This window comes from Patagioenas fasciata, chromosome 3 (genome assembly GCF_037038585.1).
Source record: "Patagioenas fasciata isolate bPatFas1 chromosome 3, bPatFas1.hap1, whole genome shotgun sequence".
Classification (NCBI taxonomy): domain Eukaryota; kingdom Metazoa; phylum Chordata; class Aves; order Columbiformes; family Columbidae; genus Patagioenas; species Patagioenas fasciata.
In genome coordinates this window covers 78,664,947-78,681,208 of record NC_092522.1, presented here as the reverse complement: position 1 = coordinate 78,681,208, position 16,262 = coordinate 78,664,947, and the positions used below count along the sequence as shown (strand labels likewise).

General features: G+C 43.4%; 1 protein-coding gene across 1 annotated transcript; it reads right to left on the bottom strand.

Annotated features, from left to right (window-relative positions):
• Positions 1 to 4,879: 4,879 nt before the first annotated feature.
• On the bottom strand, positions 4,880 to 15,710 carry OSTM1 (osteoclastogenesis associated transmembrane protein 1). Its single transcript, XM_065835360.2, has 6 exons — positions 15,367 to 15,710; positions 12,128 to 12,242; positions 10,499 to 10,596; positions 8,883 to 9,047; positions 7,901 to 8,066; positions 4,880 to 7,593 (listed from the first exon to the last, which is right to left on the bottom strand). The coding sequence occupies exons 1-6, from the start codon at positions 15,700 to 15,702 to the stop codon at positions 7,538 to 7,540; spliced, it is 936 nt and encodes a 311-aa protein (XP_065691432.2). The 5' UTR covers positions 15,703 to 15,710; the 3' UTR covers positions 4,880 to 7,537.
• Between the last annotated feature and the right edge of the window lie 552 nt (positions 15,711 to 16,262).

The following is a 16,262-nucleotide window of genomic DNA, read 5'->3' as shown; positions in this document are numbered from 1 at the left end:
AGAAATAACGCGGCTGTTACTATTCATCCCCTGACCAACTTTAAACCAGCTGTTGAAGCATGCATGCTCCTCTCAGGGCACTCCATCCCATTCACCCTGAGATTCTGTTTTTCCATGAAGAAGCATCATATCAATGGCAAACTAATATCTTTGCCAGCACTCGTCAGCCCTCTCTTGGCATCCCAGCACTCACACTTCAGGCAGATGTTCTGAAAGCATCTTCAGGCTATTATTTTTTCCTCAATTGAGCAATGCAAAGTAAGGCTGCTCCTCCAAACAGACTTCTAGAGTGTGTTTCCTCCTCCAGAAATAGCTGTCTTCAGTCCCTCAACTCTCCTTTGCCAGATCACTTTAAATTCCCTGTTCTGATCACCTGGAGAAAAGCACCATTCACCAGGAGAAATGTGCACCTTCCAGAGCCAGAACCACAACATCCATTTGAAAACCTACTCCAGCACAGTGCAAACATGCTACTTCTGACATTTTTTTCTCATTTCTACATTTTTGAGTAATTGCTCTCAACTCAGCACGCTTCTGCAATACTTTGAAACTTATTTCTCTGGTTTTAACATTCTGACTTCAAGGCTCTAAAAAGCTGCTGAAATATATATTGACAACTCATCACAGACTTCCAAAGGAAAAGAAATATTATATTGTACTGCAAACAGAAAATTTACTGCAATTTTTAGAACCACAGAGAATATACAGATGCCCTAACAAATACAACTTGCTTCTTAATCAATAAGAAGGGAAGATAATTATCTAAAGCAGTCTTTCCATGGCAGAGGGAAGCACAAAACAATAACCAAAACCCACTGGCTTTAGAGACTCACATCTGAGCCTTGCTCCTGTAGTAGGAAGAGAAGAACACACAGTTTTACCGTGAAACTGGAGAGCTCAAGCTTTTCAGATCTGGCCAGTGTTAAAAAATACAACAGACTTCCTATTATACAATATTGGAACAGGTATAAAATACCTCTGTCACTTTTATTTCCCTGTCCTCTGCTATAGGCTCCTTTGAAAACCTTCAGTCTTTACCAGATCTATCTTATAACTCTTCCTTGCAAAACCAAGACCCCCACTCCTTGTAGTCTGTTCTTCCTGCAGCACAATAAATTGCTGTGTCAAATGCTTAAAAAAAAAAATCTGAATGAAGTCCAAAGGAATATTCTGACTGCCAGTGGCTGTTCTTTCTGTCTTAACCTAGATCAGTTTGACATAAGCCATTTACTTCATGGTTAACCCCAGAAAAATCCTTTAGGAAATATAAATTCATGCATTAATCCTGCTCACCGGTTTGGTTCCACATAGGTTTGGATGCAGGAAGTACCGCATTGCAACCCCAACTCAAATTTACTGCTTCAAATGCTTTAACAAAACACCACTCTGGAGCCCTTTGTGATCTTCACGCAGATTCTTTATTGTGGAGGAGAAAAACAGACAACACTGTAAGTGCTGAGCATTACAATGAAACAGAAAGCAGCATTAAAGTTGTTCCGTGCTTAAAGCTGCCGTTTAAGCAGCTAATCTTGTTTCGGTTGAATGGCATGTTCATTACAGCAAATAAATCAGTAACACGTAGGATTGTTGAAGAGGAAAGACACATTAAACCAGTTTAGGGCATCATATTGATTTTTTTTTTTAAATGTCCAATTTAGCTTGGCGTTTTTCAACAGTCAGTTCTAATAAACACTTGTATAGCACAGATTAAGCAGGTGGGAATGCTGCCCAGAAAGAGTATTATGAATAACTTAAGGCACTGGTTTAATTGCAGCAATCCATGATACTTACCATGCTGGCACCAGAGGGGAATTTTCAGTATTAAAAGTTAAAACTTCAACCAAGCTACTAGCTAGTGTCTATTATTAAATATTTTAAAGAGCTTTCCAATATTTTCACCTCAGATGGGAGTAGGGGAAGATTTCAGACTTCATTTAACTGTTTAACTTATTTCCATCACTACTTATTTTTTTAAAGAAACAATTAGCAGTTCATTCAATGCAACTTCGCGTCTCTGACTCCGCAAAACATCACAGCAGCATCCCTGCCACCCAGTCGGCCCTATTCTGCGCAGGCCCATTTGCAAGGAAGATGCACAGAAGTAAAAAAAACCCAAGCCCACCTCACACTTCAAGCAGCAGACTCATTTCAAAGCTATATTTTACTGCAGAGTATTCCCATATTGCTTCCCCATTATGCCAGTTTCCTGGCACTATCCTTCCACAGGTCAGAGAAATTAGTAGGAGCAACTTGATCCAACATTGGAGGTGGCCCTGCTTGAGCAGAGACTTGCACTAGGTGACCTCCTGGGTCTCAAAGTGGGACTGACAGGGGAGAAGAAACAGAGTTCAGGTTTAGGTGAAAGCCAAGTGTTGCCCAGTGCCAAACAGCCTCACCTCACCAATTCATCTATGTCCATGTAGAGTGGAGATCCCTTGTAGAACACCAGTGACATTTGCAGCAAGGAAGTTCCTGTCCTGCACACCTTACGCAGACACATCAAAGCAAGGACTCAGCAGGAGACAAGGTTGGTGAAACACTAGAACATGTTTCCCAGAGAGGGGTAGATGCCCCATCCCTGGAGACATTCCAGGCCAGGCTGGATGGGGCTCTGAGCAACCTGATCTAGTTGAAGATGTCCCTGCTCATTGCAGGGGGTTGGACTAGATGATCTTTGAAGGCCCCTTCCAACTCAAACTATTTTAAGATTCTACAATTCTAAGTTGTTTTATCTGGGAGAAAACTGCAGCTTTTTCTTCTCTGTATAAGGCTGAAAGTAACAAAAATCTATGAAGGTCCATCCTGGCTCACTGTGACAGAGAAGTATGTGTGCTCATGGATGCTCCCACGCCCTCACATTATCCAGCACAAATCAAAAGTATCCCAGGCAGCTCCTCAGGCCTCATAGCAGATGCTGGGGGAAACCAGTTTGGATCAGCACAAGTGTTGAAGCTGTGTGCATGGCAGCAGACACTGGTCAGAAAGCTCCTAAAGCCTATACCCAGTCCTGGGTACAGATCACACCAGCACCCCTCCTGATGGCCAGCAGAGATGTATTTCTGTATTAAACACCTGCACTTGGAAAAGGTTAGCACACAACTGGCTCTGATCACCAATCACATCACCTCCTGTCTTCTCCCTTTACATGTTATTTTTGCCTTGGGTTAGACCGGGGTCTCAAGGATAGCAAACCACATTTCAGCTCTCAGAGTAACACAAGGCTACTGGTTTGCCCATAAATCACCCTGGCTGACTCCAGCAAATAGCAACAGACACTGATGGCACCGCTGGGAGCAGTAACACTTAACAGAAGTTGCAGAATTTCTTGGCTTTGCTCTTCAATGTGTAACTTTTTATACTGGCAAAAATACAGAAGGTGCACTCTGCACAAACTTATTGAAAATCAGACTAAAAATCGATCCCAGAAGGAAAATTCACAATAAAACATGAACAAAAATTGGCAAGCTACCCATATGCTCTGATTAGGAGAGCAGTGACTTTGCTGATCACACAAGTTAATTCCAGAGAAACTCTAAATTCAAGTCATGAAAACTAATGTATAAATTAGCAGAAATGCAAGAAGATTTGATGGTACTTGATTAACTGGACAGAAAGCACCAGAAGCAAAACATTAGGAAACTGAAGCCATTTTGTGATTGTAGCAGGCATTTAAAAATGATGGAAAAAAGCAACCATTGCACAAAACCCAACTATTTTTTGTTTGTTTTAAAGTACCCTGTTTAGCGCTAAACGGGAGCCTTCACTCAGCTTGAAACAGAACAAGAGCTTTGTAAAGAGCCTTTGAACCAGGATTACTTCAACAACATCCAGAGCATCACACGATTCAAGCACCCTCCCAGAAGAAAGCAGTTGCTTTTGGATAACTCAGAAGCAAGTCCCTGTTGCCATCCCACTCTGCACAAGCAGCCCACCCATGTGTGCCATCACAAACCAGTGAGGGACCTGGGTTCAGCTGCTCTATCTCTCTGCTACCAGTCCCCAACATCACCTCCACCAAGGAGACAAAGCCCCCTGTTCTCAGCTCAGCTGCAACCAAGACCCTACTTGTAGCCTCTTCTCTCAGGTTCTTTCATCCACCTGTGAACTTTTGCAGCCTCTCCCTCCAAAAGGGTTTGTTCCGAGTGTGCTTCCAGACCCCCATTTCCACGCTCAGTCACTCCCTGAGCTTCTGCTCCACGCACTGGGTAAATCCCCTGCTTTTCCCACTTGCCCTTCTGTACTTAATCCCTTCCAGGTCCCTCTCCCAAGCACACAGGCAACCAGAACCTTTCCCAGTTTTCCAGCTGAAGCCGCACCCCACACACTGGCATCACAGCTTTCCCAGCCTTCCTGGAAGTCCCTCACAAGTAATGCACCAAGATTTGAACTTGCCTTCAAGATCTTCACATCCCCCCTCTAGTCCACCAAGCTCCTACCACGAGGCGAGACAGCCGGCTCTCTCCATGGTGAAGCACTGGGCTGTAATTTTTAAAGAAATCTTCCAGCTCAAAAGCGATCCAACACCGTGCTGGCTGGAGTGGTGTAAGTGGCCAGGGCGGGCAACAAAAATCCTCCCCACAAAGACAGCAAGTTGTCCCCATCAGCCTTACTCACTGCACTCATCCACGCAACTCTTGTCACAACTAAGCGGAGCCTTTCCCCACGCTTCAGCAGGCTGTGACTGCGCTCAAACTCCACCCGCTCTCAGCAGTTGCCCTTCATTTGTTGTGCAATTCAGTGCAGCTTCAAAAAAATCTTTCTGATGCTGTTTCCCTGCAAATAGCATAATGAGGAATAATAAGCAGGTGCTTCTGAACACAAACCCAGAACAGCAGGAGTAAAAAGCTACTATAAATGAAGCAATTAAGTAACCACACTGTTCACTGTTTATTGACAATCTTTATTAGATCTTTCTGTGTTTAGAGGTTTCCTAGTAAGTATAAACATGAATCAAAGTGCTACCCCACAGTAAGAAAACTTTATTTGCACAAAAAGATACAAACAAATAGTATTTCAAAGTTCATCTTGTTTAGTAAATATAATACCAAAAAAGCCAAAAGTAAACCAAGATGATAGATTAGCAGCAAAAAGAATTCTAGTTCTCCTTCAACACAGTCTGTGTGCTTCTACGTTTCTCTAGGAAATAGAGTATAAAGAGAATTCAATCAATTTATATATGAAATATCCTACCAAAAATATAATACTGTGTAAAGAAAGTTAGTAGTACAAAGTCTGGGGGAAAAGAAAAAAAAAGACAAACAGTAGAAGTAATAGTAAAAATCTCAAGTGTAAACTTTACTGCTGCTTTAAAATAAAAAACAACAAAAGTCACATGAGTATTTCCGTTTGGCTTAGCAGTCGGGACAAAAAAGAAAAGCTGATTTTTTTTTTTTTTTTTTTTTCTTAAAGTGCTTAACCACCATATCCAAAAGTAATGACTTTCAGACCTACTTAACATGAATGTGCTCAAAAAGCCACTGCTTACAGTATAAAAGCTGTCATTCTGAAATGCTGCGCATACAAACTGGCTTTATCTGCACGAATGAAAGATTGCTTTGAACAGCTCTCAATCATATGATGTCCCAAATCAATGTAATGCTATTAGAGCAGGCAGCTGAATAAAGTCCCAGAAAGTTGAAGTTTAAGAATAATAGATATAAAAAATATATATTTTTAAAGGCAGCATGCCTCTCCCAGCCACAAGAAGGTAACTTTAAGAAACAGGCAAGAGAAACACAGCTTTATGTTATTGTTGTAAACTACCTAGAACAAACTGACTGTTGACCTAGTAATTCACATGTTTAACAGAGGAGATAAATACTTCTTACTGATAAAATACAAGGCAATCACATGGGTGACACCAATCACTAACACAGTATTTTACTGAATATTAAACATACTGTCAGCTTGTCTTTAAAACTAACAGTGTGTCTTAACTAAAAAACCAAACAAAACAAAAAAAGAAAAACAAGAAATAACTTGAAGAGCTTTAGGACTGTTTTGTTACACGGTTATACATTTATTTGAGCCTCAGTGCAAAGGAAAAATTTCACATTCTAGGCTCCAAAGCAAGTAAAATACATAACACTGTTTCACAGGTTTTTTTGACAGGTATCAGACACACAGATCCCAAGATAATTTTAATTTTTTAGTTGTAATGGCCATTCATTTTCATCTCAAAGTTAGAGAACACATTTAAAAATGGGTGCGAAGACTCCAGCATTCATTAACCCCAACTACAGCTATAAATCGTTTCAACCCCACCATTCTTCCAAATCAGGACTATCATAACCAAACTGAACCATCGCTATTGCTGCAGCTGGTGAATTGTGCTCGCAGCCCGTCATTAGCACTATCCATCCCTGCAGTTATTGCACTAATTTCTCTGTCAGCTTTGGAATCCTGCAAGCTTGAATTTGTTTACATTCATGTATTTCACAGCCCTAATTTTTTTTTAAACTGTTTCTTGAAAGTCATCAATTCCCAACACAGTATCTTCATTGTCCTTCAGGACAGTTCTTGAGTTAGAGAACCCTCTGGTTCATTTACTGCTAAAATATATATTATCTAGAAAAGGTAACTTTTCCCCTACAAAGTTCCTGTAAACACCTCTGTATTAAGCCATAGCAAGCTCTAGACCAGGCAATCCAGCATCTCCAGTGACTTGACTTTACCCCCCTTGTCCTCTAAAAAAACAACCTACAAAACAAAACACCTTTATAATTAAAAAGGAAATAACACCATAAACAAACAGTGAAGCATTCAGTTACCCAAGGAGACATGTATAATAAGCCTCTGAAAATGTAACGTTTGAAAAGCAATTATTTTAGTGGTTAAAGTGTGCAAATGACTAAATATGCCACCTCTTTCAGAGATAACTGAATACTGGAGTCATCAATTATTACTATCCAAGCCTAGCACTGGCAGTTCTGTTGCTTTTGTTGCTGGCTTTGGACATTATACACATTACCACTTTCTCTGCATATTTCATGCCCTTTTTTTTTTAACAGACACCAGCAGCATGACTTTAGAGTGGTATAGGAAAGATGAGAACTTTATTAAAGGTTTCCTGTCCATCCCAAATCTGCAAGACTGGGTATTATGTGGAATTAAACAATGTTTCAAGCAGGAACATCAAATACTATTTCAGGCTCTGAAAATCTCCTCAAAAAGATTCAGAATCTCATGTTTCTGTGAAACAAATACAATAAATATGGGAAAATATCATGCAAAGAAAGTGTAGCTATTCTATTGATGAGAAGTACAAAAGCTGAGAAACACAAAAAGCACCAGCTTCAGCCCAAGAATGAAAAAAACCACAGATTTTTCAAAACCAGAGTCCATACAGTGTCCCACAGCCCTGCCTTGTCATGTTTGTTAATATCCTCACTTAGAAGTCAGACAGCATTTTGTTTAACTTGTGTTGCTCTGTATCATTACACTAAACCGTAATTAACTCCTCTTTTGTGCCGGCCTCATTCCAACACAATTGTACCCACTGTATACCAGCAGCAGTTCTCAGGTTTTGTTTTACAGCTCAGCTGTATTTTTCTTGGATGTTCACAAGACTGGCATTTGACTGGATGCGCTTGGCTAGAAAGGGAAAAATTATATGAAAATTAAACACAAAGAATTCCATAAAACTAGTCTCTCCATTCCCTCTATTTATCCGACACAGACTTGCAAACAGCTTTCTGTTCACGTCCAGAAACTTTAATGAAAAGATAAGGCTGAAGCTCTTTACTACCCTTCTTCAGGGGACAGCAGCAGACTAATAGTTGCTATTAGCACCGTCAGCACAGCTGCAGGCAGAGCTGGCTGGGCCCCCGCTCCCACCAGAGCCAAGAAAGTCCCTGGCACCACCCAACCCTAACAGTGGAACGCCAGCACCACCACTTACGCAAAATGAGTATCCGTTTCTTCTGCTTTGAATGAAGGAAGCTACTGAGATAGAAAACAACAGGTAGGAAGAGAATGAAGGATGAAACCGCAATCACGGGGACTGTATCACTGCAGGGAACAGAGCAGTTGAAAGTTCTGCTCCAAAGCTTCCGAGTGATGTTCATCTAAAAGGAAAACAGAAGCAAGCTGTGAAAACACGCAGTTTTGTTGTGCAGTGTGGCAAACACTTAGGCCTCAAGACATTCAAGTGTTCAAATATAACCTCAGAAAACACTACTTTTGCAGATCTCTCCCCAAAAGCAAGCAAATCCCTGGAAACGTAGAAACAGACAATTCGAATGAAGCCAAGATTTCACATTAAAACTTTCGCAAGTTTCAAAAACAGACTGCACTCAAATACACTGCAGACACAGCCACATGTCTGTTTCCCAGAGAACTCACTGCCAGCCTTCGCGGACAGGGCTAATCCCACACTTTTGACAGCGCTCCTTTTGCCCAGCCACTTAAAACCCCACAATATAACAAAGCTCTTTCAAACATATGTTGCCAATGCTGAGGACCCCTAGAAACAGCTGCTGTAATAAGGAATCAATTATTACACTGGCTAGAACAATAGCAGTAAAGCTTCACATTAAAAGCCAGAAGATTAAGAGGTTTTTGTTGTGTGGTTTGTTTTTTTTTTTTAAATCCATCCCCTTCGCAGTAACAAATTAAAGTGCAGCTACTCAAACCGGAACACGCTTGGGTGATCAGGAGCTTGGGCCACACTCCTGCTGCACTGCCTGAGGACAGGACCCAGCAAGACAGCCCCACCGAGCTGCCTTCCCCCCACGGGACATCAGCCTGCCAAAGGCACTGCTGCTCCCGCTGCCCCACGTCAAAAGGGAAAAGGCAATCCCTAGCAAGACAAGTGCAAATAGCTCAGATTAATAAAGACTTCTGTGACAAGCTCTCCCTGCCGAGTATTAATAACTACTTACTGCATCTTCCACATCGATGCACAAGTGCGTGGAGTGCCCAGACTCACCACCTTGCCTGTTCATCCTTTGCAAGTGGTTATACAGGTCATTCAACATTGTGTAGGTTTCATTGCAGTTTTTACACACTTCTGTGTAGTTATTTGTTGACAGATAGATGGCTTGTCCCTAGGGTTATAAAACAGCATTAATACAGATTTTATACCATTATAAAGGAAAAAAAAAAAAAAAACAAACACCAATACAACTTAAAAACTAGAGACAAGCTTGAACCCAAATCCAGATTTCCAGCATCCTGGATTGAATAGAGGCCCAGACAGACAAAACACATGAGCATGCAGGAGGAAAAGGGAACAACTCTAATTCATTAGAGACAGGATCCACTTCCTGCAGATTATACATCTCAAACTGCTCCCTGAACTAGCAGTTGTTTTTTGGGTTTGTTTGTTGTTGGGTTTTGTTGTTGTTTCTGGTTTTGTGGGTTTTATTTCTTTTGTTTTGGTGGGTTTTTTTCGGTTTTTTTTTGGGGTGGAGAAGGGCTGTTTTTGTTAGGGTTTTTGGGTTTTGGTGTTTTTTTGTTGTTTGTGGGGTTTTTTTTTTTACCATGTATTTTTAAAGTACCAGTTCCCAGAAGGTTCCTTAATACTATGTTTTGTTTCTCATTTGCCCACACCTAACAAGTAACTGTTGTTGCTGCTGAGGTGTACTGACAGGGATAGACTCTGCCATAGTAAGTAATTATTTTCATCTGTGGCCTTCACCATCCCGAATGAAACACAACACACCTGAAAACAATAGTACAATCTCTAAAGATATTCCAACCCAGTAATGCTTATATCAGCTACCCACTAACCACTGGGTTAAGTTCTAGTGCCGACACTTGAGCTAATCAATAGGCCAGTCCACACTGCTCCTGGCCAAGGCCTATAAGGGCACATTTCCCAGACATAATAATAAGGCAAGCAGACAGCTTCCTCAGAGATTGTCTCATACCTATCATTTCCCATTTTTACCACTGAATGATCCCAGAACGTAGCCAGTTTCCGTTTGAAACTGAATACATGCCATTTCTTAGGTTATTTAGGGCGTTTTCTTTGGGGACAATTACCACATTTATTTCACAAAGTGAATTATATTGACTTGGCCATATGGACAAACTTTATCTACCCATAAATTTATTAGCCAAAAGAATTGTAGCAATGATTTAAGATACTGGTCTTTCTGAACTAGTCTATATTATCAAAAGGCTATTTGAAGACTGAATTATTAAGTCAGAAGACAACGGTTCTCCAAAGAGGTAAAAAAAAGAGACTTGCAGGATGCAGACATGACGTTTCTTACTATATAATTACCAACTGTTGCGAATTCAGAAGTTCTGATGTGGAGTAGCATTGCAATTACATATAAAATTACATCAAGGTGAATATCAATTAGAATTAATTTTAGACTTAAATCTGTAAACATCTACATTTTACAGATCGTTGCTTTATCTTCCTAAAATTCACAAATTCACCAGCAGTTTATTTGCCTAATGCATATCTGCAGTTTATTCAGCACAAATAAGATTTTGCTAGCAATTAGAGGATTTAGTGTTTCTCTCAAATACACAGCACAAATACCTGAAGGTTATGTTCAAAACATGTCAGAGATTTATTGAATAAATCCAGGAATTCTACAGTAGAATTCGATAATCCCTCACTGCTGTTCTTTAAACAATCTGTCAAAGAAAAAGAAAAACATCAGGATATTCTAATTTCTAACATTTCCACAGCCAACAAGCCCCAGACACTCCACTCTTGCAAAAAGAGCTCTCGACTATAAAAGATGGGTCTAGTCAACACTGCGGTTCCCTTATCTGCCTGCCAGTGATGTCTCAGACCTGCTGACCTAACTCTTCATCGAAAACATATTTCAGAATTCATTTGCCTTGATTAAGTGAAAGATGAAGACTATCATCAAGAGCTTTCTGAAGAGGGGGTCTGAATTATCTCTGGACTTTAAGATAAAATAAGACATTACTTTTATTTTCTACCCTGCAAATCTGGCTTTGCCCAGCAACAGTAACAGCCATTATGTGAACACAGAAGCAGCAGAGACGAAACAGCACCCAGGAAACAGCTAGACCATGAATGCAACAGCAGAATCAGAGTGTAGGTTATTATTGATTAAGAAAAGAGCTGACTGTTTCACCAGCTTTGAGGTTAGCTCTGGGGCTTTCCACCCCCATCACAGGCTCAACCCTACCATGTTACTGCTTCCATCCATCCCACCCCACTTCAGGTGATCTAACCAGACAGACTCTTGAAAACAAACAAACAAACAAACGAACAGTGGTTTGGAAATTTAGATGTTCAGCAACGGCACTGTGAGAGCAAGCCAACACCCCAGAAAGTTCTCCCAAAAGAAGGAAGCGCCATCAGTGTTGAGAGCGAGCATTATGCAGCTGGACGCTGGGAAGGCAGCACAGAGGTCACAAGCTCAGCACAGCAGGACAGTACAGACCACAGAGTCCCTCCTGTGCTGCCTCTCCAGTCTTCACACAGCTCAGGCTCACAAACAAAAACAAACTCCCTTCTGAGCTCTCAAGGGATTCTGCAGCCAACCCAGCACCTTTAATACTCAACTGCACAGTGCTATTTCCCGTTTTCTAGTCCACCTCTAGTGCAGGGTCCCACTTCCTACATCTGGGAAATGGCAAAAAGCCACAGTTTAGCTGTAAGTGTGGCACAGCACCATCAGCACGGGGACAGTGAGGTACAGGGATAGACTTGGACACCCTCCACCCATAAAATGAAACCAAAAGCACAGCTGTGGAGGCAGATACTGTTCAACATGTAAGCATCCCAGAGTTACCGACTTTATTAACAAACAAGGAAAAGTTTCTTAAGTAAGTTTTCTAAAAAAACCAGAAAGACGGAGAAAAACAGAAGAAACCACAATGAAGCTAAGGAAAGTCTCCAGCAAGATCTGTAAATCACACAGAAAACTAGCAAGACTACCTATTGAAATAATAGCCTAAAATAAATATTTATGTGACGACTAAGTTTTTCAACAGACTAGTGCCCTCAGATTTTGGCAGTACACATTAGAGACTAAAAAGCTCTGGTACCCTTCATTGGAGTGGCTCTAGTTTAGGATTGTCATGTTATCTACTGACTGTATTTACACAACTACATACAATTCTGACCTGTGCAAATTTTAGGGGCTAAGTCATAACAGTAGCATAACACAGTAGCATAATCACGTACTTGCACAGTTGGCTGCCTCCCAGGTTTCATTAAAAAACTCTGAAAGGGTCACAACTAGCTGCAGCCTGTCTGAGGTCAAGATGCTTTTGGCACAGTTGTGGCTCTCAGAAGAATTCTAGAAGAAAAAGGAAACAACAACAAAAAAGCAATTAAATGTTAAAAATACAAAGGGGAAATTTTGAAATGTATTTTAGACAAGCACAGCTAAACACTCACAATGCATTACATTGATATTTCTAGAATAGGCAGAGCAGAACTGACGGAACAATAAAAATCTTTGATCCCCCATTTCACAGTACGAGCAACACAGCACATGGTCTTTAAAGACCTACTAGGACTGCACGAAAGTCAGCCAAAAATGTGTGACCGCAAAAAAAAAAAAAAGCAAGCAGAGACACAGGGCCTCATCTGGCAGGTAGTTGATACTCATCCATTTCTGGGTTGCTGCTCCAGAAGCCAGCTCAAGGCATGCGCAGCCAGACAGAAGGACGGGGTCATTCTCACTGGGCTGAAGGGACATTTGAAGAAGCTGAACCAACAGACTGGTCTCTAAACAAAACAAACTCAAACAACAGAAAGCAACCTCCAAAACCACTGTATCAATGTACTCTATCAGCAGCAAACTTCTCCTCAGTGCAGCAATACTAGAAGCACAGCCCTCTGTGAAGCAGAACCTGATCCCCCAAGCCTACAGCCAGGCCAGGCTCTGGTCCCCCCCACTAGGCACATCCCAAGCTCATCTGCCTCAGCCACCCAGCGCACCCCATCCCCAAAGCGGGGACCGGAACAAATCTTCCAGCCACTTATTCTCTGGATCAAGCTCATTAAAAAAAAAAAAAAAAAATGTAGAGCAACTACAAAAGCAGTTACAGAATGAACAGGAAGCATCCCCATCACAATTCAGAACCATGTTTTTCTCCTTCAAAGCTTTATTTTCTCCCACAGACAACTGATATGAAACCACAACCTTCAGTCATCTGACTCCTATGCTCTAACTCCTGGTTTCTGGCTGCTAAATTGACTCCAGCACTCGTCAAAATTGCTAAAGCTGCCAAAAACCTTTTTGATGTGACATGGGACATAAAAGAAAATCTCTTTAACAAGAAACATGTTGCTTACAAAGCTTTATGAGAGATCTAGTTTCCTCCTCTCTTTGTTAAAACACATTTACTTTTTAAATAAGAAGCTTCCCTTGGAGACTCAACTGCAGAAGTCAAATGTTGCCACATCTGGTAACTCCTACGTCCACCCGCTTTCATATCTACTAAATTACAATCAGATATGCAAGGAAGCTGTTGATGCAGGAAACTCTCTGGTTGCTTCATGAAGGTCTTTAGCTGTGAAACTTCCTCACCAGCTGGACTCATGAGTGGGGAAAAAGCACTTTAAATCCAAAACTGAATCAAGTAGACCCATACAATTCTTTGAATATGTTTGCCTAATTTATTCTTTAGTTATCCTACTGAGGAGGATTACACACTTCAGAGAAGTCCAAAACTTAACTTGGCTGCTGTTTTCACATCACACTGTAACTGTTGTAGGATGGCAAAGATAACATCATCAGATACCTGATCACTTGTGATCATGGACTGAGGTGGCAAGAGGTCACCTCCTTTATTTATCTGGTTAGTTAATCCACGCACAGAAGAAAAGCCAAACACTCTCTAATACAGATGTGTCTTCCAGACCACATAGTGGACCAGTTCTCAAGCACAGCAGCTGCAACAAGTTCATATATATTTAAAGTACTAGGACATGTTTCACAACCTAATCCTAGCCAAATCATCATCCTGAAAGCACCCAGGAGAATTACATACTCAATTTCTCACTTTCACATTACCTGGTTATTGGTATGGAACAGATTCAGTATGAGAAACAGACTACAGGATTGCAAACTAAAACAACAGACCACTAGCTGGATATTTGCCCTGGAGAGGACAATTATCAAATGAAAGTCCATGCACTTTTCCAATACAAGCACAAGGGTGGTGAGAGGAAACAGGCAGACAACACATCAAAACTAGAAAGTGATAGTTCTTCACGCAACAGGTAATTAAGCTGTGAAATGGCTTGCAGCAGGATACTGATGCATCAGAAGTTTACCTGGGTTTAAACAGCAACCAATTTTGCCTTGTCAAGGGCGATTCTAAATGCAGCTTCAGAAATCTCTAGACTGGAAGCACCATCCAGGGGACACACTGCTACAAACTTGCTGGCTGTTTGTACTCTTACCAGGGTACCCACTTCCAGCCACCATTGCATAACAGACAAAGGTCCTTTGGTCTGATCCACTATTGTCATCCTCACATCACCACTGGGGCTAACTTTTACAAATGGATAAACTGGATAAGAAAATGCAAAACTAGTGATGAAGCATCTCCAGCACTAAGAAAGGTGAAAAAAAAATAAAACAAAACAAAAAACAACAACCAACCAACACAATATATATGATCAAGAGTCTGAAGGACGTAAAGACAAGACGTAGCTTCAGTCAAGATTTCCCAGGGGGGAGGTCCACAGGCTCCAGCCAGTGCTCAGGACTTCTAGTTTGCTGCCACACACTCTTACCAACTTTGGAGCCAAGAACACTGTGACATGACTCCCAACAGACAATGTGCATCACTCGCCACAGCTTCAGAGACCATCAATTTTCCACGAAGCACTGGGCAACTAAGCTCTGGCAGCATTCCTCATTAGTGCTTTAGCCATTGCTTCATCAGCAAGAACAACTCGAGTTTTTCCACTTGCACAGAGGAGCAAAGCTTTTTTCTGCTGGTGGAGCTACTTCCCCGTAACCATGCCAGGAGCTGCCAGCACAGACCACGCCACACCACCAGGCAGCCGAAGGCCAACATCACTGCTTCCCAAACACCCCCAGCGCCCATTAAACCACCTCCCCCACCAGCGGTGGGGCTGACAGCGTGGGAACGGATCTGGAGATCCACATACCAAACACGAGGGTGGCCCGCTGGCCACACCAGTGTCACGGGTCTCACCACCACACACACAGAGCTGGGCCAGACTCCCACTGTCACGCCGCGGGGGAGGGCGAAGCAGCGGTACCCAGGGGCGAGACCACTGGCGCACGGCCCAGCCGTGCGCTGCTACAGAACTTACGCGACTGGAGGCCCTAAGGGAACAGCCCAGGCCACCCAACCCGCCACCGGTGCGGGGAGAGCCCCGGCTCGGGCAGTCTCGCACCCCGCTTCGCCCGCCCAGTCCCGGCCCTGCAGACGCACCCCGACGGCGCGGGCGATGTCGCCGTACTGCTCGAGGAGGCGGCGGTAGTGGCGGTGGCAGGCCTGGCAGAGCCGCACCGGGCGGGCGTGGCTGCCCAGGCAGTCCGTCAGCGCCGCGCTGCCCTCCGCGAAGGCGGCGAGGAGGCGGCGGCACTCGGGCTCCAGCTCGGGTAGGTCGCCGGGCAGCCCCGCGCCCCACAGCTCCCCCACCAGCCCCTCCGCCTCGCCCAGGGCCTCCAGCGCCAGGGGCCGGCGCAACTCCCCGGCGGAGGCGGCGGGGCCGAGAGCGAGTACCAGGGCGGACAGCAGCCACAGCAGCCACCGCAGCGGCGCCATGGCGGCCGCGCCGAGGAACCGGAAGCGCCGCGCCGGCAAACAGCCCGCCTCCGCCGCGGGATGCCGCCGCTCATTGGCAGCGGCAGGGAGGGGGCGGGGAAATGGGCGAGGCCAAGGCGGGCGGCCCCGAGGGCTGGCGGGACGGGGAGGGGAGTAGCGGGAGGGGGTTGCCTGTCTCTGGATGCGGAGGTGGGGTGTCCCCGGACACGGCAGTGGCGTGTCCCTGGGGCGCGGCGATGGGGTGACCCCAGGCTCGGGGGTGGAACCCGCGAGGGTGCACCTGACTCGAAACGTGTTGTGTTCCATGGGCAGCGCGGTTTCTGTGCCGTGTATTTCAACCGTCTTCGTCCGAAAAGGGGATTTAACAGTGTCACATGGGAAGTGGCTTTGAAATGTGCTGAAAATGCAGCAACAACTAGGAAAAAAATCCCCAAAACAGAGTTGATGAGGAAGGAATAAACTGCACCTTTCTGCAGACGAAGTATTTCCCATGTTTTATCTCAAGCTGGGCACTTTTGTAGGTATGTGGCCCCAAACTTTCCTATGGCCACTTCCAGATA